General features: G+C 41.7%; 2 protein-coding genes across 2 annotated transcripts in view; one reads left to right on the forward strand and one right to left on the reverse strand.

Moving 5' to 3' along the window:
- Positions 1-791: 791 nt before the first annotated feature.
- The window catches only part of EFHC2 (EF-hand domain containing 2), a 156,815-nt gene continuing 132,950 nt past the window's right edge, over positions 792-24,656 (reverse strand). Inside the window, exons 12-15 of the mRNA XM_014457422.2 lie at positions 24,148-24,345; positions 22,467-22,559; positions 11,715-11,820; positions 792-1,074 (exon numbers count right to left, since the gene is read on the reverse strand). Coding sequence (XP_014312908.2) covers positions 973-1,074; positions 11,715-11,820; positions 22,467-22,559; positions 24,148-24,345 — 499 coding nt within the window. The 3' untranslated portion in view covers positions 792-972. The remainder of the gene's footprint in view (positions 1,075-11,714; positions 11,821-22,466; positions 22,560-24,147; positions 24,346-24,656) is intronic.
- Positions 12,695-13,066, forward strand: LOC111826403 (sperm acrosome membrane-associated protein 4-like). The gene has a single exon (XM_023755402.1). The coding sequence runs from the start codon at positions 12,695-12,697 to the stop codon at positions 13,064-13,066; it is 372 nt and encodes a 123-aa protein (XP_023611170.1).

Here is a 24,656-nt window from a genome sequence, read left to right on the forward strand (position 1 = left end):
CTGAAGACTGGGGTAGATTGGGACAAACCTCTCAAATGAATTCCCAGGTGTCCATGATTATAAGTGTTAATGAAATATACACTACATGACCAAAGTTCCACTGAGACTCATAAATGTATAGGCCTAGAAGGAAAATAAAAATAGAACTGGAGAAATGCAAGAGGGAAATGCTATAGTCTTAGAATATTTAAACCTCTGGGGTGGGTGGTATGTGTGTGTGGAGAATGAACCAAAAAGATCTCTCAAACTTCAGCACTCACATTCTTACATATTTTAGACATAATACATTGTGATCCTACTAAAATTATATACACATGCAAATATTCCTAAATTAACAAACTAACTTTAGATATAAAAAGGGCACTAAATTTTAAACACTGCACATGTTTTAATTTCTCTCCCACATTTTTATGTGCCCAAGAGTATGTGTTGCGGGGATGGGGTAGTCCTTTTCTTCTCACATATTTGCTAATGTCAGAAAATAAATATCTTCACTCTAGAGGTATAAGGATTATTTTGATAAGATAGGCTGCTACAAAGTTTAATTATACAGGTAACAAACGTGTAAAAATATTTCAAAAATGTTTAATACAATCATAATTTATTGCTTTGATATAATTTGATTTTATATTGCTATGTATAGCTGTCAAAAGTCATTTTCTTTTTATGTTGCAATAAATCAAATTTGTTGTTTGCAAAATTACCATAAGATTCTTTGACATTAATAAATCATACATATAATAAAAATGTTCAGTGTTTCTTTAAATGACATTTTTAATAGTGCTGGTATATTAGTATATAATATGATGTTCTGAAAAACTAAAATGACAGAAAGAAATTAATTATAGTCTGCAGATTTCAATTCAATATGAACCTTTTTTCTTTTTTGTTTTTAATGAAATTATACCCGCTGAAATAAAGTTGGCAAAATTAGAGCAAGGAATCAAAGGGAGTTGAGCAGAATTGGCATGGTTACTCCACCTCTAAACCATACACGTCCTCTAAAAATTGAAAATAGTTAACCCATTTGAAAGGAATAGGTGATGGCATCCCGAGCCACTCATCTTCACATTTCTAAGAAAAAGAAAAAGAAAGAAAGAAAAGGATTATAATTAAAACCACATTTCAAAGTCTAGTTTTGTAAATGCAACATTAAATTGTTTCTCGTTATATAAGCTCTTGGCAAATATTTTCTTTTCCAAGCAGACATTTCTGCAGTCCACTTTTGGATCACAAGGACTCTGTGGTACATTGGATTCTTGTGCTCAATTTTTCATCCCTCCCTGGATTAGAATTATACACCTATTATCTCTGAGATGTGACTTTGCAACACCTTTCATAGAGTTGATTTTTTTTAATATATATTTTTATTGATTTTTTACAGAGAGGAAGAGAGAGGAATAGAGAGTTAGAAACATCAATGAGAGAGAAACATCGATCAGCTGCCTCCTGCACACCCCCTATTGGGGATGTGCCCGCAACCAAGGTACATGCCCTTGACCGGAATCGAACCTGAGACCCTTGAGTCCGCAGGCCGACGCTCTATCCACTGAGCCAAACCAGTCAGGGCTCATGGAGTTGATTTTTTTTTGTCCCTTTGACATGGGGTTGGCCATCTGACTGACTTTGGCCTATATAATGTTAGCAGATGTACCAACCATAGGCCATAATGTGCTGGCATGATTTGGCTTGGCCTCCTGTGCCTCTGTCGTAGCCATGAGAAGAACATGGCCCATGAAGCTGCTGCTGGTCGGAATGACACAAGTGGAGCAAGTAGAGCTGGAGCCAAACCCAGCTGATCTACAGGCCTATGGAGAAAAAAAATACCTGCTGTTAAGAACCACTAAGCCCTGGCCAGTTTGGGTAGAGCATCGGCCTGCGAACTGAGGGGTCCCAGGTTCAATTCCAGTCAGGGGCATGTGCCTTGGCTGCGGGCACATCCCCAGTGGGAGGTGTGCAGGAGGCAGCTGATTGATGTCTCTCTCTCTCATCAATGTTTCTGGCTCTCTATCCCTCTCCCTTCCTCTCTGTAAAAAATCAATAAAATATATATTTAAATAATAAAAAAAGAACCACTACAATATCAGGGGAGGTGTCTGTTTGTCATACAGCATTATTGCAGTGGTAGCTCCTCTTATGCTTTATTAAGAATTCATTTTTTTAAAAGCCAAACTACTAGCTATACAGGCTGCTTGGTTACTATTTCTTCAATCTAACAATGGAAAAAAACACTGGATCATTCACAATATGCTCTTGGGGATAAGCTACTTTACATATACTTCATATATATGTAGCATAAATATATACACATATACTTATTATATAGTATATGATACATATGTGTGCTAACTTCATAAAAATAAATACCTTCACTCTAGAGAGGTTTAAGAATTTTATGAGGTAGGTTGCAACAAAATTATATGAGTAATAAACGTGTCAAAGAGTTTTCAAAAAATCTTGTATATATAAATTTATACAGATGCACATATGCACATGCATACTTTTTATTTATTTTTGCAATGGTCAATTCATATCAACATCAACATAAGAGGAAAAGCCGATAACTGTGGCTCCTTAAATTTCTATTTTCAAGGATGATTATTTTATATAAGAGGTGCTATATGTTACCTACAGCTAAATTGGTATCCAAAACCACAAGATATCACTGAAACACAAGTAAGGCCTCAATAATTATATGTGATTAAATTGTGGAAGCAACCTGAGTAAGTGATATTTCACTTGGATCTTATAGAAGAAGGAGTTTAGCAGGGGATTAAAGTCATGAAGGCTGTCTCAGGCCCAGGGAACAGCCTAAGCAAAAGCCTGGAGACTGAGACATCGATTTTTGAGAAAGTGTAAGTTGTGCAATGGTTTGGGGCACACAGCACAAAGAGGCAAGAAAGGCAGTTGGAAGGAAAAGATGGGGCCAAACCAGTGCCACTTTATACTCTATGCTGTGATTAAAGAAAGTCATTGGTGCATCTCAGCCAAAGAAATCTGATTAGTGATTAATTACACAACTGGGACGTATGAAGAATGAAATAAAGGACCATCACTTCGGAGGTTACTGCAATCATCCTGGGGAGAAATGAGTGTGTCATAACCAGGGCAGCGGCAGCTGGGATGCATAAGAGCCACATCTGAAAGATTCTGCTACAGTAGAACATATAATACCTGCAAGGTGACTGGTTTGAAGTGGTCATAAAAGAAAGGGGTAGTGTTATGGGTTGAATCGTGTCCTCTGAAAAAAATACGTGTTGGAGTCCTATTATTGCAGTAACCTCCAAGCTTCTGGGTTGCTAAACACAAAATTTGGGGATAGAGGCCCTCCTGGAGAGGGCATGGAGCTCCTCACCCTTTCCCCATACCTCGCCCTATGCCAGTGATGGCAACCCTATGACACATGTATCAGAGGTGACACGCGAACTCATTTTTTTGGTTGATTTTTCTTTGTTAAATGGCATTTAAATATATAAAATAAATATCAAAAATATAAGTCTTTGTTTTACTATGGTTGCAAATATCAAAAACTTTATATATGTGACACGGCACCAGAGTTAAGTTAGGGTTTTTCAAAATGCTGACACGCTGAGCTCAAAAGGTTCGCCATCACTGACCTTTGCATATCTTCCATCTGGCTCTTCCAAACCAGTGATCGGTAAGTAAAATGTTTCTCTACGTTCTATGAGCCACTCTAGCAAATTAATCAAACCCAAGAAGGGCACCTCTAACCTACAGCCCATTGGCCAGCTTCTCAGGTGACACCTGGACATGTAAACGGTGTCTGAAGTGGGGAGGCAGTCTTGTAGGGCTGAACCACTAACCTGTGAGATCTCAGGCTATCACTGGGTAGATATTGTCAAACTGAGTTGAATTGTAGGACACACGGCTGGTGTTGAGAATTGCTTGGTATAGGGGAAAAATCTATACATTGGAATTGGTACCAGAATTATAGCCAACCCGCAATTTTAGGAAGATTTCCCAATTACTAGTTTAAATAAACTAACACAAATCAGATTGGAATCCAAAGGAGGGTAGGAAGCAGGAGCTAAGCCTTAAGCAACTTGGAAGAGAGGATATCAATTAAGTAGAGAGAAAATATATCTCTTCATATTTTTTGCCCATACTTGGATCCATCTAAAGAAATAACATGGCCAATCTCTTCGTAAAATAAATAGATCTTTGGTGACAGGAGAATCCCCATATTACCATGCCTAATTGTTCTAATAAATCCACAAAAGCTGTAAACATTACAGAATATTTAGGACAATTGGGGCAGTGAGTTAAAATAGCCTTTGTCTTCATTGACCTTTTATTCATCCTACACCACAAAATGCAAAGAAAACTCCAGATTATATTGCATTCCCAGCAGTGCATGTAAATTTAAGTGGAAATAACTGCATGGTAATTTTACAACAGGAGAGCTCATCCACAGCAGTCCCCCCTCCTCCTTCAAGATGAGGGTGAGCCTGCTTGTGTTTCTGTAAAGGAGCTCCCTGGATGGTACATGTTGGAATCTTAAATGTCTTTGTGAAGCAGGCTCTGCCAGTGCCCTTCCCCATTCCTTCACCCTCTCCACTTGGCTCATACCAGCCTGACTTCCAACCACCAGCTCCCTTACACTTGGTGTGAGATAACTCTGAGGTACCTGTTGGCTATTGCACCCCTTGCACTTGGGGGTGGGATAACCTGTTTGGCTACTGCATCCCTGTGCTTCTCAGAGGCATTAAGCTCCAGTCATCCACATTTGTTACTGATTTAATAATATACCCTATAAGCTCCTTTTCTTCCATTTCTCACTTCTCCAATCCCTTACTAGTGCTCTTTTCATCCCCACCCCCCTAAAAAACTATGTTCCAAGCCTTGTTTCCATTTTAGCTTCTAAAGGAAGTCAAACGAAGGCATTATGCCATCTTGCATTTATCAAAACTAATATCTATGAAAGTCACAAAACATCTCAGAACAAAGCAACTTCCTGACAAATTGTGAATAAATTCAGAGTTTCCAATGTGACTTGCAGGTAACTCAAGAGATAGTGCCCAAATTTCCAAAAAATAAAAAAAAATCAATTTAATCTGAAGCAAAAGGACATGTGCCACGTAGCATTTTATGAGAAAAGGAAGAACTGTGAGGCACTGAGTAAAATTCAACCACAATGCAAAATCCTGACTGTAAAATGGCTGGGAATCATTGTTTGCAGCGGACCCCATGACATCTTCCAAGCTGGCTGTCACTAGAGCTACTTCAGATGTCAAACAAGTTGGCAATAGATTACTTGTTCATCAATGGTGAAGAAATGTAGCTGCCAATTATAAAATCACACACCCTTGAAGTGGGAAGCAAAGATGGCACTGGATGGAAACCCAGTAAATAGCAGCTGCCCAGTGAGAACAGCAAAGCTATGAGAGAGCTCATGGGCCCTGGATTTATTTGCTTTGACATTTTTAAAAGGAAATTTAATTGGATTATGTCTCCTTCTAGTTTAAGATTTTCTACTGTAGTACTGGCCACCAGATGCATGAGGGGAAAAGATCAGGAGCCAATTAAATTCCACGCTTCAGTGAAACAAGGTTATTTTTATTCTTCCCAAATGTAAGGCTGATAGAGTCATGTTAGTGATTTCACCCTACTATTGCCCTCCCTTCACTTGAAAAAGGATGTTTCTACAGGAAATATCTATGAATTTGTAGAAAAGTCCAGTAGTGTGCATGGAATTGAAGTTGTGGTTTTATTGGATTTTCTTCCTTGTAATAGGTTGACATGACTTTGGAAGTAATCAAATTAAGTTGACAAAATCATAAAAAGTTAAGTTTCAGTAAAACAAATTAAAATTAATTTTGGAAAGATAGTTCACAAATACTTGTCAAGATAATTGAGTATTCTGATGACTTAAGCTCATATGTCAAGCCATGAGATCTGCTTATATTACTATGCATTTCTGTCTTTACTGTAATAACAATATTTCACAATTGCTTCCCTCTGCCCCAGACAAAGCTTCAATAAAGTTGTCATCTGTGTGAATGTAACTAAAACACAGGTGTAATTATAAGCAAGAAATTTCTCCTTAAAACTGCATTACATCCCTGGCCGGTGAGGCTCAGTTGGTTGAGCATCATCCCATGCACCAAGAGGTCACTGGGTCAATTCTTGCTCAGGGCACATGCCCAGGATGTGAGCTCAGTAGTGGGGCGTGCAGAAGGCAGCCAATTGATGTTTCTCTCTCCCTCTCACTTCCTCTCTCTCCCTAAAATCAATAAAAACATATTTTTTTTAAAAAAAAACTGCATTACAGGACAAGTAAAGTTTTCAAGGACACAGATTTTTTTGAGCTTTAGTGACAGACAGACATACAGTTCAAGTAGACATCATCCAACACTTTAAATCATTTCCCACTATGCTGTTGTTTTGTGTTAGGTAATCAGTATGTGTTTACCAGTGAGAATGATTAATAATCTAATTAATTGTTAAATCCAACCTGAAATATTAGGAATAACTGTTCATTAAAGTGTTGGCACTACTCCCTAATTATATAATCTTTACCTTTAAGAATGCTTTTGAGTCTCTGATTCTTATCTATAAATTGGGGATGATACATTTCCTTCTCACAAGGTTGTTGGGGCAATAAAATGTCACAGGTCATTCTACCCTCTAAATATCAAAGGAAGATCCTCCACAAGTAGGGTGCCCAAAGATATATCCCAAGGTGCACCAAACTGTCCCCTACTCCCACTGCCAAGGGTATATATCATACTGTTGTGACATGAGAGCTTTAGAGCCATTTGCTGATGCTTCTGCAGGTCCAGAGCTTATGAAATGAAGCCGCATCCAATTTTCTCAGAAACGTCCAAAGATAAGACTCCAGTCACCCAGTGCTACTTATAAAGTTTATATGAGGACTGATTTTAGTGTTATTTTTTTAATGTGACTTCTGAGATTAACCAGACCGATTCTAAACAGTGGGACCTATTTTGCCAGTTTTACAGCTACCATCTGTGAGAAAGCACAATAGAATGGAAAGGGGGTCTCCAGGCTGTGACAGAGTCGGGGCCACATGCTGAGACCATAGATAATCGCATAATGGAGTGAGAGTTAAATTACAGCCCCAATGTGGGGGCCAGGCAGAGGCCTGGCTAAGGGAGCACCTGAGAATCCAGGCTCTAGGCCACAGTCAACAGTCATAGTGGATGTCAACTTACACACACCCACGTAGGAAAATCTCTCACCAAAGGGCAGTAGGCCTAATCAAAGCAAGGCTAGCTACAATCAGAGTCCTACTTAGAAATTTTACTAATTTGCTGTTGGGCCCCAGCCCTATTAGCTGAGCTCACCTAACCATCACAGGTAGAGGAGCCTCATCTAAGTCCAGGGGACCAGTCCAGGGGACCAGTCCTGACATCCAGCAGACCGATCCAGGAGCTATTAGTCTGAATCTGGCTTATATGTTCGCTGTATGGCTTGTTCTCCTGAGCCCAAGTCTTTATTCTTGTAACAGACTATGCTGGATCAGTGGTCGGCAAACTGCGGCCCCTTGAGTGTGGCTCTTCCCCAAAATACCACGTGCGGGTGTGCACGTACAGTGCAATTGAAACTTCGTGGCCACACTCAAGGGGCCAAAGAGCCGCATGTGGCTCACGAGCCACAGTTTGTCGACCACTGTGCTGGATCATTCTCCATTTGCCCCTTGGAGATCCATTTTGTGCCCTTCCTTTTTTTCACGGAGCTCTCCGCACTGAGGCCAACCTCTGTGGATGGCATCATTTCCTGAGCTTCCTTGTTCTCTGGATTTGGGGTGGGTCCAGCCAATTCCAAGTAGCAAGAGATCAGGGTGTTGATTCCACTTCCCCTTCCTCTACTCCCTTCCTGCCTGGCCATGGTTTGGCAGTGGCTACACTCCTCTACCTTCTGACATGCTCTAACTTCTGCACGGGGCTCCAATAATACTACCCACCCACCTCTGCTTCTTCAGACCAAGGAATGGTAAAGCCTTCCCACTCTTGCTAGTCCCTGAGTGCTCCACTGCCCTCACTGGTTCTCCTGAACCCTACCCACTCCTCTGTCAAGAGTCCCTTCATTAAATCCATATCCCTGATTCCTTTGAGTGTACTATGTGTGTATTTCCTGATGAAACCTCACTGGTATAGTGACTTAGCCTATTCTGTCCCCTGAGCAGGACTGAAGGCTCAGTCCAAGCCTGCTGACTAGCCTATGATTGCTGAATAACGCTAACTTCAGGATTCCAGACCACTGTACTCCCTGTTTTGGAGAGACCCCTGCTGAAATTCCCGGATGCCCTGCCCTTCCAATCCCATGTCCTACTCAGTCTCTGGTTGCTGACACCTGTGGTCCTGTTCCTCTTTTTTGGATCCTCCCGGTTCAACTCATTAACTTCAGTTAAACAGTCTACACTGGGAAGGTGTCTCAAATCCCCACCCCCACCACACATTTCATCCATTAATGCTGATGCGAACATATTTGGTGTTGAATCTGTACCTAGTCCTGCTTAGCTTTCATTAGTTGAGAAGTCCCGTTTCATTTCTCAGTAAGATCCAGAATTCAGGAATGAGATCCTCTTGAGGATAACATTCAGTCCAGGAGTAAAGACATCCAGGTTCTAAGTGGTGGCAGGTGCCAATAACTTCTAGAGAACTTATTCATGGCATCTCTGGAGCTTCAGGCACAGCCAGCCTGACCAACTCATAAACTGAAGGAAGCATACAGATGCCCAACCCCTGGCCTCCACAGAGTAGCTAAGCCTGCTATTCCTTGTTCTTAAGAAAACTTGAATATTGTCACATCACACTCAGGGCTGGGTGCTTCACAGCCTGGTGGATCTTGTCCTAAAGTCCCACATGGGACTTTTTCGCTATGGCAGGCTCCCCAAATGTTGGTGATCCCCAAAGATCTAAGTGACAGGTTTTCTCTGCCCAACTGGGCTCCACCAACCTACACATCTGGTCCAACTCCTCCATGGCCCCTTCTAGCATAACCACTCCCCTGTCAGTTCCCTGCCACAGTGTAAGATTAGAAATGGATGAATAAATTATTCTATATCCACACTACACTTATTAAAGAATGGCTGAGGTCTATACATATTAAACTAGAAAAATTTCCCATGATTTACTATTCAGTGAGAAAAACACACTGAAGATAAATGCATGCAGCATGACTATATTTTTGTACAACAGATGATGAAATCCCCAACACACAGGTAAACATTTGGGTGGTGGATTGGGTGAAAAGAAAAAAGGAGAGAAGTAGAAAGTAAGGAAAAGAACAACAAAGACAGTTGCTAACTAGCAAAAATAAGTATGTGTCTCACTCAGGATCCCATGGGAAACAGAGCACATGCAAACTGTGGAAGTTGAGAAGAGTTTAATCAAATAAATATCTACAAAGTTGTTGGAAGTGTTTAGGGAAACCAACGGGGGATCGTCCATTCCCTCGGGGATTGTAGCAGTGGGGTGCCATTACCACCACCCGGGGCTAAAGGGCCATGTGAGGGTGCTTATCAGAACCTGGAGTGGACAGCTGTAAGGAGAGAGCCTCCGGATAGGTGCTGTGGGCCTTGGTTCGAGGAGGCAGTCGGTGTCTTGTGACTGGTAGGGAGGGAGATGATTTCTCTCTCCACCCACCCTCCACTCTCCTGTCGTTGCATTCCATTGGCCAACCCAATTGGAGGCCAGAGGGCTCAAGCCCCAATGATGCAGCTGGCAATGGTCAGCTGCCTGAGATTCAGAGCAAAGGTAGAGGGGGCTGGAGAAAAGTCTTCATGGGGCAAATGGATGATATTCAACACATAATGGCATAACATTAAATGAAAAGGTAGAATATAAACTCTATAATTTGTATGTAAAAATTAAATATTTACATGGATAAGAATTAAAAGGTTATTAAATGACAGTATCATTTTCTGTGATGATATCTTGGATTTTAGTTCATTAAATCCTGTATCTTCAATTATATTTATCAGATTCCTTTTCTTTTTTATTCTCTGCAGTAAAACAGATCTGAGTTAAACTTCTGACTTTACCAAACCCTTGCTAGTTCTCTAACTTCCTCATCTCTAAAAGGGGAATGGTAAAAGTATCTACCTCATAGGATTGCTATGAGTATTAAATGAGCTAATAGATTTGGAGGTCTTAGAATAGCGCTTTGCCCATAGTAAATGTTCTGTTTGCTGTTATTATGGTGATGATGGTAGTCCTGAGCCTCCTAATGGATCTCCATGCTCCCTCTCTAATCTACCCACCATCCAGCCAGACCAAGCTCCCTTTAAAAGGTTCACCTAATCACGTAACTTTCTTCCTTAGAACTTGTCCATGGTCTCCATATATTGCAGGACAATATTCAAAACTTATACTTGCAGTTATCTCCAGCCTTCTCCTTCTCCATTCTTCCCTCTGTGCTTTCATTCCAGCCACACTGTCTCCTCCTGGTTCTGCGCAAGCACCATGCTGTCCCATGTCCCAGAGTCTCTTTCGGAAATGCCCTGCCCATACCGTGCCACTTTCCTACCTTGCTAACTTTTAGGATTCATCAATGAAACTTCAAGCATCACCTCCACTAAGAAGACTTCCTGTCCCTCCCCAATCCCAGTCTGACTTATAAGCAGCTTCCTCCTCATCCCATTACATCCCATGCATGCTGTATCGTGCCATCCTCCAAATCATGAGTATATTGATTGACTCCCGTATCAATAGTGGGCCCCTGACCTTTTTCTCTGGACCCCAGCACAGAACATAGAACCTCCAGAGAGTCTACACTTAATCATGATGTGTCTGAGAATAAAATTTATAAATGAATTAGTTTAAGGAAGTTACTCATCCAGAATTCAACCCTAGTTCTGTTTTATTCCAAAGGCCATCACTGTCTCCCAATCATCTGGAAGTTCTAAAGCTGCCTGACACTCCAGAATAGCTACATGCCTGAGGGCACTCCCCAGGGGCACCAGTCCAGGCCAGGCCATAATGAGCTGGTCAGCAGAGATCCAGAGGAATAAATGCCTCTTTTCTGGGAGTATCAAACACATGACATTTGCTTTATCAAGGGATTTTCCCAAGAAAATCAATTTCTGGAGCATGTTAAAATATAAACAAACCACCACCCATCCACCCACTCCTTCAAGACAATTGGTCCAAAGAGATCCTAGAGAATTTAGACAATTCCACAATGTTGAGAGCACCATCTGATCACATGAACTTTGTTTTCCCTAACCAAGCATTTTTCTACTAAATTTTCATTTTAAATGTGACTCCACTGTGAAATGTGCATCCACATACTGTATTGTTTGACCCAAGGCAAACCTGTGTGTACAGCCACAGATACGCTGGGGATTCTTGACATATTCACCATTTGAGATTTGTACTTGTGGCTCATGATGATGTTACCAGAATCCCTTGATAACAGTGTTTATATCTATTTATAACTATAACCTATTATCCTATCTTCCATGTAATTGGATGTGACTAAGGTTAAAAAAATTCAGCTGCATAAGAAAAGTCATCCTCTTATAGAACAGATGTTCGCTCAGCATGGAAAGTGAATTATCCTTTAACACAAATACCCAGAAATACATAAGCACTCTTTCCAAAAGCATTGATGTTAATATTTTACATAGAAAAATGACTTTAAGATAAAGTATATTATTAAGAATGAAAGGGGGGAAATGAAAAGGAGATACCACAGCTGGTTTTTAAAACAGGTATTAATTTTACCTCTTTCAAGGGTGATTCTTGGATTAACTCGGGCACCGGATTTATTCTCCAGTTCAGGGCATTGAAAAATGTCTTATAATCGACTTGTTCTTCACTGTCTTCAAACCTGAAAATATAATTATAGTATATAATTTGATCCAAACTGCAGAATTCAGGACTAAAGTGTCAGTTTAAATGCTACCTTAAAAACATAATATCAGGGATGCTTCAATATTTGATATTTTCTTATTTATTATTAGATGGAGCTAATACTCAGAAAGATTCAAAGGAGAGAACATGGGTCGAGTTCCCTGCATGGTGCCCAACACATGCCCAAGCCTATGAGCTGTGGTGAGTCCTGTCATCACAGCGGTTGCTATTTAAAGCATCTAGCACTGGTCTTGCACAAAGCAGGTGCTCAATAAATGCCCTCTTTGAAATTAAATAAACCTGGGCTCAAATTCTGGCCCTGGGGCCTTGAACACATCACTTTCTCCTCCCGAGCCTTGGTTTGCCCATCTGAAAAATGGGCTCGCATGGGCAATGGGCAGGCATGGCACCCAGCAGAGCCGAAGACTGAGTGGCCAGGATGGTATGTGCTGGGTGGAGTGTTCTTACCTCGATGGGGTGTCCATGTCCTTGCTCCCTGGCAAGTAAGCTGGTCAAGCTGCCCTTCAGATTGTGACACCCCTCCCCCACCATGACCTCACCCCCAGAGTGGCCAGCGGAACCCTGAGGGGTCTGTGAGGTCACCCCATTCCGCTCCACAAATACTCTCATCGGGCAGCAGCCACTGGCTGGTTTCTGTCCCTGGGAAGCTTCTGGGACCCTGAGACTCAGGAGCTGTGGTCAGAAAGACACTCCTGAGAGGGACACGGAGCATTGGGAAGCAAGGACACTCCAAGTGCTGAGCCTGGGAGGCCAGAACCAGGTGGGACAGTCTTGTGGGTGTGCGGAGTTTCATTCAGCAGTTCCAGGAGGCCCAGTGTCACCAGGCCACCATGGTCCGTGGCTGGCTATTGCTCCTGGTGGTGGCTCTGCCCCAACTCGCGACAGGCGCCAAGGAGTGCGTCTTCTGTGATCTGACCGACTCCTTGGACTGCGCCGGCATCCCCATGACCTGTGGCGACGACGAGGATTGCTTCATTGGCGAAGGAACAGCCCCCGGCCTCAGCAACGTCATCAACAAAGGCTGCATGGAAACCACCTCATGCGGCAATGAGGAAGCTGTCACCTACCAGGGCGCCACCTACAGCCTCATCTCCACCTGCTGCGATGGCGAACTGTGTAACAGGGCCCCCATCCCCGCAGGCAGCCTGAAGGCGGGGGCCGCCACCGGCCTGGCACTGGGCGTGCAGCTGCTGCTTCACTGACTGTGACCAGCATGGAGGGCAGGGCATGGGACTGGTCTTGGGGCTCCCCTGCTCCTTGTACTCGCTGTCTCTCCCCCTCCCTCTTCCCCCATTGAATGGCCAGAGGCCTTAGACAAAAAATAAAAAATAAAAAAAAGATATACAGTGCGTTTTTTTCCCATGGGAATGATAGTGTAACAAACTTTAGAAATAAGTAATACTATAAGCATAAGTGATGGATGTGGACAACAGGGGGTGAGGGTGAGGGCAGGATTGGGGGGAATGAGGGGACATTGGGGGGATGACACATTGGTAATATCTTAATCAATAAAGGGAAAAAAGTAAAAAAAATAATAAAAAATAAAAATAAAATAAAAAGTAAATAATTATAAAAAAAGAAATAAGTAATACTGTCAACAATAAAAAAGAAACATCTACTTTAAAAAATAAAGCTACTAGTAATAATCTAAAAAAAATTAATGGACAGTTTCTCAGAACCAAAGTACAGAGTCTTGAGACACAGTGAATCTATATATAGCCAGACAAAGACACACACACATACATACACCATAGAGCCCCATCCAGAACATCAGGAATAAGGAGAAGATCCTAAGAGCATCCAGAAAAAACAATAATGGGAACAAATATTATGTCAAATTCTCAAGGATCATAGCAGGAAGTTAGTAGTAGTATCTAAAAATGAAAAATACAGAAATAGCTGTATGTGCATGCTATTTAAATGTCTGCAGAAACAGCTACAAGGACTGAAAGTGGTTGCTCCTTGTGAATGGGGTGGGGAGGGATGCAGCTGGAAACTTCTCTTGTTAGAATAACTTTTTAGAATGATTTTTATTATTTTTTTACTAAGAATAGGCATCAGTTTGATATAAATAAAAATTTTAAAAAGTGTAAAAAGTAGATGAGAAACCTTGAAACATACTTTTCAAGATAGAAACTCATACAGGTCAGACTTGGAAAGGAAGGAGCACAAGTTGGGAGCATGATGGGTAATTATTCTGGGTCTTCTTTCCTGTTCCAAAATTCTGCACATAGCTTCCTCCCAGGGACCACTGATATAGTGAGATTTTTCATGCCCTTATTTGTTATTATAAAATACTAGAGGCCCGGTGAACAGATTTGTGCACTGGTGGGGTCCCTCAGCACGGCCTGCAGGAATCGGGCCGAAACTGGCAGTCCAACACTGCCTGCCACTTCTGCCTGCAGCTCCTCCCTGCTGTTCCTGCTCATCCCGGCCCCACTGTGCCTGCCGCCATCGCTCGGTAGGCTCTCTGCCGCTCCGCTGCGACGGCCAGCCATGAGCCCTGCAGTCTGGCACCTATCGGTCAGCTGAGCAGTGCTCCTGCTGTGGGAGCACACTGACCACCAGGGGGCAGCTCCTGCATTGAGCGTTTGCCCCCTGGTGGTCAGTGCACATCATAGCAACCGGTCAAACGGTTGCTTAGGCTTTTATATAGGGTGTCCCAAAATTCACGCAAGATTTGAATTTTGCGTGAGCATTAGCAACAACAACAACAAAAAAATAAAAGCCTAATTTTACTTGGTTTATTGAATCATTCTAATATCTGTTGCCCTTTGATTTCAATCCCTTCAATTTAATAAGCATTACCAAGTACCAATTATGGCCCAGGAGTAGGGACAATGAAGATCAATGAAGACCACGGCTTTGCGTATGTGCCAGCAAAGCCGTGGAGGCCATTTACCCGATGTGCTATTATACACACCCTATACTGTGTGTCCGTACATAACCCTATACTGTATACTTTATAAATCAATAAAAAATTTACAATTTTTAATTATAAACCTGTGTTTTCTATCAAAATTACTTATTGCGTGAATTTTGGGACACTATATATATACTAGAGGCCTGGTGCACAAAATTCATGCACTCAAGGGGGGTCCCTCAGACCAGCCTGCATCCTCTTGCAGCCCAGAATCCCTCAGGGGATATCTGACTGATGGCTTAGGCCTGCTCCCTGCCACCACCACTGCACTCGTCAGCCATGAGCCCAACTTCTGGCTGAGCTGCACTTCCCCTGTGGGAGTGCACTGACCACCAAGGGGCAGTTCCGGGGTTGAGCGTCTGCCCCCTGGTGGTCAATGCATATCATAGCAACTGGTCATTCTGCCGTTCGGTCTATTTGCATATTAGCCTTTTATTATATAGGATAGATTCTATGTCTAATATATGTTATTAGAAGCCCATTGCATGAAGATTCATGCAATAGGCCTTCCTTCCTCTGGCTGCAGGCACCGGTTTTCCTCTGGCACCCGGGACCCAGGCCTTTGGTCTGGCCGCAGCAGAGAAGCCAAGCCTTGAGGCTAAGCTTTTCCCCTCCGGCCGCAGCAAAGCTTGGCTTCTCCCCTTGGCTGCAATGAGGTTTGACTTTTCCGCTGCAGCTGCAGCGGAGAAGCCAAGCCTCTTCAGTCTTCAGTCTTCACTTTGGCCTGAGCCTTCTGTCTTTGCTCCGTGCCTGCATATGCAAATTAACCGCCATCTTTGTTGGGTTAATTTGCATAGTCGCTCTGATTGGCTGGTGGGTGTACCGGAGTGACACCAATTTGCATGTTTCTCTTTTATTAGTGTAGATTATTAGATGACACTGTGTGAGAAAGAAGACTAGGCTACAAAGGGAAGCTCCAGCTATAAAAATAGTTCAGGATGGAGGAGAAGGAGACAAGGTGAAGCAGTTCAGAGATGGAGAAAGGCTAGACTATTAGGAGAGTGAGAACAACTAGGTCAGTGCCTACATCCAACCCTGAGTATTATCTCTCTAGTCACCCATCATGGAATCCTCCCTGCCTTGTGACTACAGGCCATCATTCGCCAAATCCTACCCATCCTTTCAAATTATGAATTGTATACTAGTACATGCTATACTTCTGACCACAAATGTTAAGATCCTGATTCTCCACCTGAGTCCCCTACTTTGTTCCTTTTCAAATATTTGGCTCTTGCTAAGACTCACCCATGGTCAAAGGATAATGATTTGCCACTCTAGAGGAAATTCTTGGGAAAAAAACAATTTCAAAGAAGAACTTTCTATGACAACATTGTTGAAATCAGTGCACAGAGTTCCAGGGTAACTGACCTGAAGGGCAGCACTAACTCTTGTTTTTAAGTGTTCTTATGCTTGTTAAAAGCCAGACTCCACACTTTAAATTCCCAGTTCACAGCACTAAAGTGTTTTCCTAAAATCTCCATAAATTCTTCTTTCCCTTTGATACTTGAGCAAGCCACCACTTCCTTCCCTGAACAAACTAAGGGACATGTTTGTGGAAGAAGAGGGAGAGGAGGCAATTTATCTGGATCCTCTCTAGAAAATAATGACCCCAAGCATGATTCCCAATGCCTCACTAGGTGGGAGTTCTTAGAAGTGACTCTAATGTGTCATTTGATGGCTGTTCTTGCTCCCCCTCCCAAACATGATGAATGGCTTGAAAACTGTAGAATCCATCCATCTACTTGTCATGGGGAATAATGCTGATTTGCTTGATTTCCACCATCTGTGAAGAGAAAACGTACAGCAGTAGCGGTATTTTGCTGAAGACTAATATGGGTTCCCCTCTGCTGCAAAGACCATAATATGACTTACAGGAATGGGCTAGCTGCATGACTAGGGAAAGAAGAAGGGCAATGAAGACACACTTTAAACTCACTTAATTGTGTTTGGTTTCCATTCATTATCCAGAAAACCCAGAGGTGCTCACTGAAGCACCTGGTGAGATTCTTAAAAACCTGAAACTTGGGAAAAAAATTGGAGCTCTGGGCAACTGTGCCAACAAACATGTAGAGTTAGAAAACTGGCATTGCCCAAGTTGTCAATGAGTAACTCTGGTTGTCTCAAATAGCCAGGCCTCTAAATTTCAATTGTGATCCCAGCACAGATCATCTCAGTGAGGCAGGTCACAGCTGCCAAGTACAGACTGTACACACGATCAATGTTCTGTTGGTCCACATGGTTTTGAATATTTAAAAATTCCTTAAAGTACAAATCACCTTATATTTGAAAAGATAGAAAGCATGAGAGGGAGGAATGGAGGGAGGGATGTGGGAGGGAGAGATGTGGGAGGGAGGGAGGGAAAAGAGAGAGAGAGCGAGAGAGAGAGAGAGAGAGAGAGCCTTCTCTGTGAAAATTTCCCAGTGTACCAAACACTGCAACAATAGCTGCTACATGGTTCAACCCTTGCCCCTCAGCTTTCCTGCCAGGTATTGTTGGTGAAATCACTTGAACCTAAACCATGCCTCTGGAAGGGGGCAGAGGGTGAGGCTGGGTAGAGTATAATGAGATAATTTTAAAGCCCTGTTAACTTTTTCCATTTTAAATGATATTTCTGGATGAGGCAGCAGCTCTCTTGGGAGGCCAATTCGAAGGCATTCCATGGAGCCCAAAGCCAGCTGTAAAAGACTAGCTTGGGGCAGAGTTGCTGGGGAAAGAGCTGCACTTGAATTTCCAACTATTCCAAGTCTTGATCCACAATTAGGGAAGGAGGCTACCTCTTTCCTCCCTAGTCCCACAAGGAACACAGAATTGAATGACCTCAGAATACTCGCTACTTGTTATGGTTTGAGAACCAGAATTTCTTGGTAGTACTGAGGAAATATTAATATACAAATGAAGGCTCAGAGGGGTTGATTCAATTTATGAAGTTCACATGGGAAGGAGGCAGTACAGTTGTACTTCAGATTCAGGTCTGGTAGAAATGAAGCTGTTTTTGCCCCCTGCCCAACATACTGGCATAGAACAAGTTCCTGAGGCTGCTAAGATGAACGAGACATAGTCCTTATCCCTAGGAGCTCAGATAGGAACAAAGATTTGGGTATCTTAGGGAGTTGTTATTCCAATAGAGATTCATCTTAACCTGAAGCATGCTCTTTCATTGAGAGAGCCTCCTTATACCTCAATATTTCCATTTGTGAAATGAGGAATCATACCTGCCATCAACTAAAATGCTCCTCTTAATATGCTCAAGGATTTACAAAATATTCTAGGGCTCTTGGCACTATGTCAATACAGAGTGCTACTCCTGTTATTAATGGGTAATAGGTACCACTACATAGATATTTAAGTCTGATGCTCTGTGCATTAGTAAAATGACTTCATTTGGTAAGTAAGGTGACCTCATATCACCTACCACAGCACAAACTGATGGGGGCTGGGGTATCCGAATGTGGAAATATTTTGAAGTCCTGATTCCCGCTTGAGTTTTGCTAATAAGGAAAATACCCAATAAAGAACAAAAAAAATGGAAATAGAGGAAAATCTTAGTACCAAAACATAGGGTCAGGAGAAACACATGGGTAATGATCACTGAGTGAAAGAAACATCCAAACCATTAGCCATATTGTTTTTGGTCTCCTAGTATGAATTCAGGGCTATACAGCTGTTCAACAGCTGCCCAGTTCTATCTCAAGGCAGGTAAAACTGCCTCTGGACAGAGTGTGCATTGAAACAAATCAACAAACTCCACGGCTGCCTCCCACGGGAGACTGTAGACGTCAGAGGGGCTCTGGCTAGCGTGCCACAGGAGGGCTGTGCAGGAGGAGAGTCTGGTCAAGGCTCTGGAAAGCCCTGTGGAGTCTATGGGGAACAATAAGAATGCAGAATATAAATGTAGGCTGAAGGCTGATGGGCCCGTTAGGAATTAGGGCAGCCTTTGAAAGGAATCTGTGGAGATGATGCAAAACACCAAGCATGTGACCCAAATCGTGGCAGGGCATATTGGAGGGAGAGGGGAATGAGAATGAGACATTTTCTAATCTGATTAGTCTGAAGTTTCTCCTGAGTGTCGAGAAGGGTCACTGCACAATTAGAGGCAAAGTTAGACTGAACATGGTTGGCTTAGTGGCTCCGAGGGATGACCTCCTTAAAGCAAAGCTGGCCTCAGAGGCAGATGTGTTCTGAGACTGGGAGGACCTCGAAGTGAGTTGTGGAATAGTCTCCCTGCCTTTAGTGTCAAATTGTAAAGGCAAAGACAAAACAGTCTGCTGAGAGAATGAGAGGATGATGACTTGGTGGCCCCAATATTGGATAAGAAACATGTAGGGCCTCCAGAGGTCAGGCTCCCACATTCTGGACTTCCCAGGATACCTCATCCTTGAGACCATCAAGAGAAATTCTAATAAACATCCACAGTTGCCTGACTACAAAATAGCTTGAAATGTGAAAGGCATTCATATCCAACTGTTAAAAACAAGACTTCCTCTATGTAAAAGCACATAGGTTTCTTCCAGTTCATTTCTAAGTCAGAGTGTGTGGTCTATGGATTCCAACTGAAACTACTCTCCTAGTTCCCAATCAAAACTTAGACCCAGGGGCAGTATTTTATGTATGTTATCTCAATTCATACTCAGAATCGCTGGGAAATAGATATTGTTATCTCATTCTAGAGGTAAGGAATATGAGGTGCATGCAACAATACACTGTTTGCTTAAAGGTGGTAAATCAAACAGGTTAGAAGTAGGTCTGCATCTGAATAGATCAAACATCAGTCACAAATTTTCATTACAAGGTGAGGGCCAAAAAGAGAAACATAAATAGTGTTGTGAGAATCCTCAGAACAGTGGTTCTCAACCTTCTGGCCCTTTAAATACAGTCCCTCATGTTGTGACCCAACCATAAAATTATTTTCATTGCTACTTCATAACTGTCATGTTGCTACTGTTATGAATCGTCATGTAAGTATCTGATATGCAGGATGGTCTTAGGCGACCCCTGTGAAAGGGTCGTTTGACCGCCAAAGGGGTCGCGACCCACAGGTTGAGAACCGCTGCCTTAGGAGGAGATAATCACTGTCAGCCAAGCAATCTGGGATGGCTTCATGGAGGTGGTACTACTTGAAAAGAGTTTTAAAGGAAAGGCAAGCTTTCAGCAAGTGAAAAAAATGGAAGTTACTCTATACTGAAAAAAATAGTAAGAAAAAAAGACAAATAAAAGTGGGAAGGCAGGAGGTATCCATGTGAAATGCTAACTGGCCCATTTGGCTTGACCAGTGGGAATGGGAAGGGGAGTTTTGGGAATGTGTTAACTGTGAAGAACCCTGACTCCTAGGTCTGCTTACCTCATCTCAGGTCTTTTACTCCAGGATGACCTAGTTATCCTTCACCCTGCTGCTAGCAAGTATAAGCAAATAGAGCAGATGTACAAAACAACTCCATATCCATCTAATGCACACCCACACCCTTTTATTTTTTTTTAATCCTCACCCAAAAATATGTTTCTTTAATTGATTTTGGAGAGAATAAGAGAGGGGGAGATGGGAGGCATTAATATGAGAAAGAAACATCAATCTGTTGCCTTCCATATGCATCCTGACCAGGGATCAAACTGCATTGTGGGCATGTGCCTTGACTGGTAATTGAACCTGCCACCTTTCAGTGTATGAGACGATGCCCTAACACCGGTCAGGCTGGCCCTCTTCTTAATCCCCCTCCTAATACCTTGGATCCTAGTTCTCCCACATGGGATTAAGTTTTATCTGTTCTTTCCATTTCTCCTTTTGTCTCAGATGAGGACTCCCTACTCCGGACCCTGCTTGAGAACAATGCTCCAAATGACAACCCTAAGCTCCATGATGGAGAAAAAGAGTTCAAAGCTAAGGACTTTGGTCTTTCTTTGAGATGGTACAGAAGGTTTGTGAGTAGAAGAATTGCATTATGATATTTTTACTCTAAGGTACTTAGCTGCTGTATGTAAAGATAGATTTTAAAATTAAGATCAACCAAAGGATTTATATGCAAGCATATAAGCCTAACCAATGGACACAGACAACGGGGGGGGGGGGGGGTGAGGGCATGAGTCGGGGGGGGGGATAGGGGGTAACATGGGGATAAGGACACATATGTAATAACTTAATCAATAAAAAATTAAAAATAATTAAAAATAAAATTAAGAGATTAGTGGAAGAAAGAACAATGTGGAAACCCTGAAAAAGTCAAGAAGAAATGTGGGTCCGAACAAGAGTGAAAATAGTGAGAATGGAGATGAGAGAGTGAGAAGCAGCAGGAAGGAGATAGAACTGTCAATATATTCTAATCTACTGGCTATTTAGACAATAATTCAAAATGGTTAGAAGCAGGGGGCATGCATTTGAAAAGTCCAGGAGTTAAGTCACAGATCTTATTCTAGACCAGTGATGGTGAACCTATGACACGCGTGTCAGAGGTGACACGCGAACTCATTTTTTTGGTTGATTTTTCTTTGTTAAATGGCATTTAAATATATAAAATAAATATCAAAAATATAAATCTTTGTTTTACTATGGTTGCAAATATCAAAAAAATTCTATATGTGACACGGCACCAGAGTTAAGTTAGGGTTTTTCAAAATGCTGACACGCCGAACTCAAAAGGTTCGCCATCACTGTTCTAAACTATGTTACTCTGGGCAAAATCATCTCTCTAAACCTCAGCATCTTCATGTAATATAGGAGGATAATAGTTCTGTTCTCATCAAATTGTTTTCGCAAAGGAAATGAGATAATACATTCAAAGCAATGATAGCAATACCTAGCATGCAACCAAAATGTCATTGTTATCAAGATAAGTACATCATAGGAGGGGCCGGAGTCAAGCCATAGGAAGCATAAAAGATGACCAGAGTCTAGGTGGTTTCAAGGTGGTGCCAGGAAGTCAAAAGTTAGGTTCAACAGGATAAATGATTTGTTTTATAAAGCAATTCACCATGCTTCCCTTTTGTGACATTAGAGTCTCTATGCTTTACATCTGGTGCTCTAGCAAGAAGAGCCCTGTGCTAATAACACCATGTCCTCTTATGGCATGTCTTTAGCCATCAAGAACTACTGCTTTGAAAAATAGCTCTGAATTTTACATCTAATACCCTCATAACGAATGAAGTTGTGCATTTTCATTTTGCCCCACAACCTAAGTATATGCAAGTGTGTCTTAATGGTAAGAAGATAAAATAATCCTATATAATAAAAGCCCAGCGACCGAATGGCAGAACAACCAGTCAACCAGTCGCTATGACGTGCACTGACCACCAGGGGGCAGACCCTCAATGCAGGAGCTGCCCACTGGTGGTCAGTGCCCTCCCACAGTGGGAGCCGCTGCTCAGAGGGCGGGTCCACAGCCACTCAGCTGACCTGCTGACCGAGATGAGCAGCTACTCCTGCTGCGGGCTGATCCCCGCAGGCCACTCCCCCCACCAGTGCATGAATCCCGTGCACCAGGCCTTTAGTAATTCATAATAGGCTCTCTAACATTTAAATCATAATTAAGTTTTCCTTTTGTAGTAGTTAAAATGGAGGTGTGTCATCAATAATATAATCAAAATAGTCAAGGGTAAATCAAAGGTAATGAAAGGTAAATGGAAAACCAGGAATAGTCCCCTAAAGAAAAACATGAAGGATAATTCCCATGAAGGATGTAGATCTTACTTACTTGGACACTAAGGAGTGTATAAGTTCATTATTCAAAGGCAACCTGGCGGACTTGCACAGCCTTTCGATGAATTTGTTGGGCAATTTCTCTTTACTAGATTAAAACAAAATAAATGAGCTTATATATACTTTGGGTCTTTCAAGTAACAATTGCATGCTATAGGAAAAAAATACATTGTATTCTAAAAATGTACACATGGAAAGAAGTATGAAAATTGATATTGGAATTCACAGGAAGGAAAAACAGTCATATTGTATTTCATCAACTTTTTCAATTTTAGAACTCATCAGATTCTGTCCTTACAAACGTCTTTCCATCAAGATTCAGATTCTTGATTGGTGATAGTAGCCTATTAAAGCTGCAGCCACGAGTGTTGCTCTAAGTAATCGATCTGCATTCTTGACCACCAGTCAAAAATGGTCCTGATATTTGAAAACATCTCTTAATTTGACAGGTATCTAGAGCCTCCAACACAAGTGGAGGGTGTTTTCCTACTCTTTTCCTTGGACCCACACCTTACAACCTGGAGCCCCAGCAGGGGCCTGAACATTCACCTCAATTTTGTCACATATTTTCTCCAGAGCAGCCCAACAGTAATTTTCTCCAGCCTGCTGGGGACACAGAAATCCTTGTCGAATGTTCTCACTCAGCCAATGTTCTTCCAGGCAACAGGCAAAATTATGACAAAATTTATGTCTAGAATCAAAGCTTGTTAGACCTGAAAAAATCTCAAAGATGTCTAACCAAGCAGCTCCATTATTCGGAAGGAGGGCCACAATTTTCCCCCTGGGGAAGGAGTAGCACCGAAGTGGAAGGCAGGGCCAGAGTTATGCAAAGCTCAGGCCACACATCCTCTGAGAGGCTCAAGGAAACTTACAATTCAAGGAAAAATACAATTTTTATAAAAACTCAATGAGGATATATTATGGATTAGGAAGAAATCATGTTCATTATTAAGATGAACTTTAGGATCTTCAAAGATATAGGGTGTGCAGCTGGCTGCTTGGGTGCAGACTTCAGGGTTGGGGGCTGAGGGGAGGGGTCATTAGGAAGAGTGATTGCAGGGGTGTGTAGTAACAAAATTAGAAGCTAGTTAGAACTAAGATTTTCTAACTCCAGATAAATACCCACACACACTCTCTATCAGGTCTGTGGGTAAGATGAATACCAAAACATATTTAGGTGGGGCTCCAGTTGTTAATAACAATGACTTAATAAAGCTTAATACAAACATGATAAATGTACTAGAAATAGATTATGCTGAACCTCATTATTTTCAAGAAAAAAATAATTTCAAAGAAATTCTTTTAAAAGTTGACTTGCAAGTTCCCTATTCTGTATATTACAAAAGTCTCGTTTATAAATCCCAGTTATCACTAAAATAACGTAAGAAGAAATCTCAGGATTAAACCTTCTAACATCTTAATTTGCTACATTTCAGTTGAAAGCTTCTAGAAACCAATTAAAAGGAAATGCAAAGGAGCATCCTATTCTTTTGAAGTATCACTATAAAATATTTTCACCAAGATACTCTCCCAAAATGATTTAAGGTGGCTTTGCTGAACAGTAGAATATGATGAGATGTCAATTTTCTTTTTCCCCAATTTGATAAAATATAAATTTCTTCAGTCGTCAGGTTCACAGAAACTTACATTACTTCTTAGAATCAATAAAAGCTTACTTTTCTTGATCTACGTATTGACAGTAATTAATGAGTTTGTCAAAATCCTCAAAAAAAATTTTCCTGAACTGTTCATGAGCCACTGAAAGTAGGGTGGTCCCATTGGGACACGGTTTTTCAGGCACTCCATAGTGACGTACAATGGTTATAAATTCTTGCTCTGTGAGTCTCCCAACAGTTATATCCATCAGTATGTTTCTGTAAAGAAAATGGAAAAACACTCATGAAGTTATATCTAAGAATATTTTCCTTCACTTTCTATTAAAAATACCCAAATTTCATTTCACAAACTTTTACCAACTGCATAGAGGACAGGTGATTATGTTTCTTTAATTTAATTTCTCTACTTATGAATGGCAAGAAGGTACCAGTGCTAGAATAGAAAACCGTAAGCACTATAGATTTAATAAAATGGTATTTTTCCCAGAGTCAAACTTCTACCTGATAATAGCCTACAACCAGGAAGTAGAATTTTAAAGTCCTTGAATGGTCAAAAAACCTATCACTAA

The sequence above is a fragment of the Myotis lucifugus genome, unplaced genomic scaffold (assembly GCF_000147115.1).
Source record: "Myotis lucifugus unplaced genomic scaffold, Myoluc2.0 scaffold_76, whole genome shotgun sequence".
Classification (NCBI taxonomy): Eukaryota; Metazoa; Chordata; class Mammalia; order Chiroptera; family Vespertilionidae; genus Myotis; species Myotis lucifugus.

Coding starts and splice junctions, on each gene's coding strand:
- LOC111826403 (XM_023755402.1), top strand. CDS start 12,695: ATGGTCCGTGGCTGGCTATTGCTCCTGGTGGTGGCTCTGCCCCAACTC.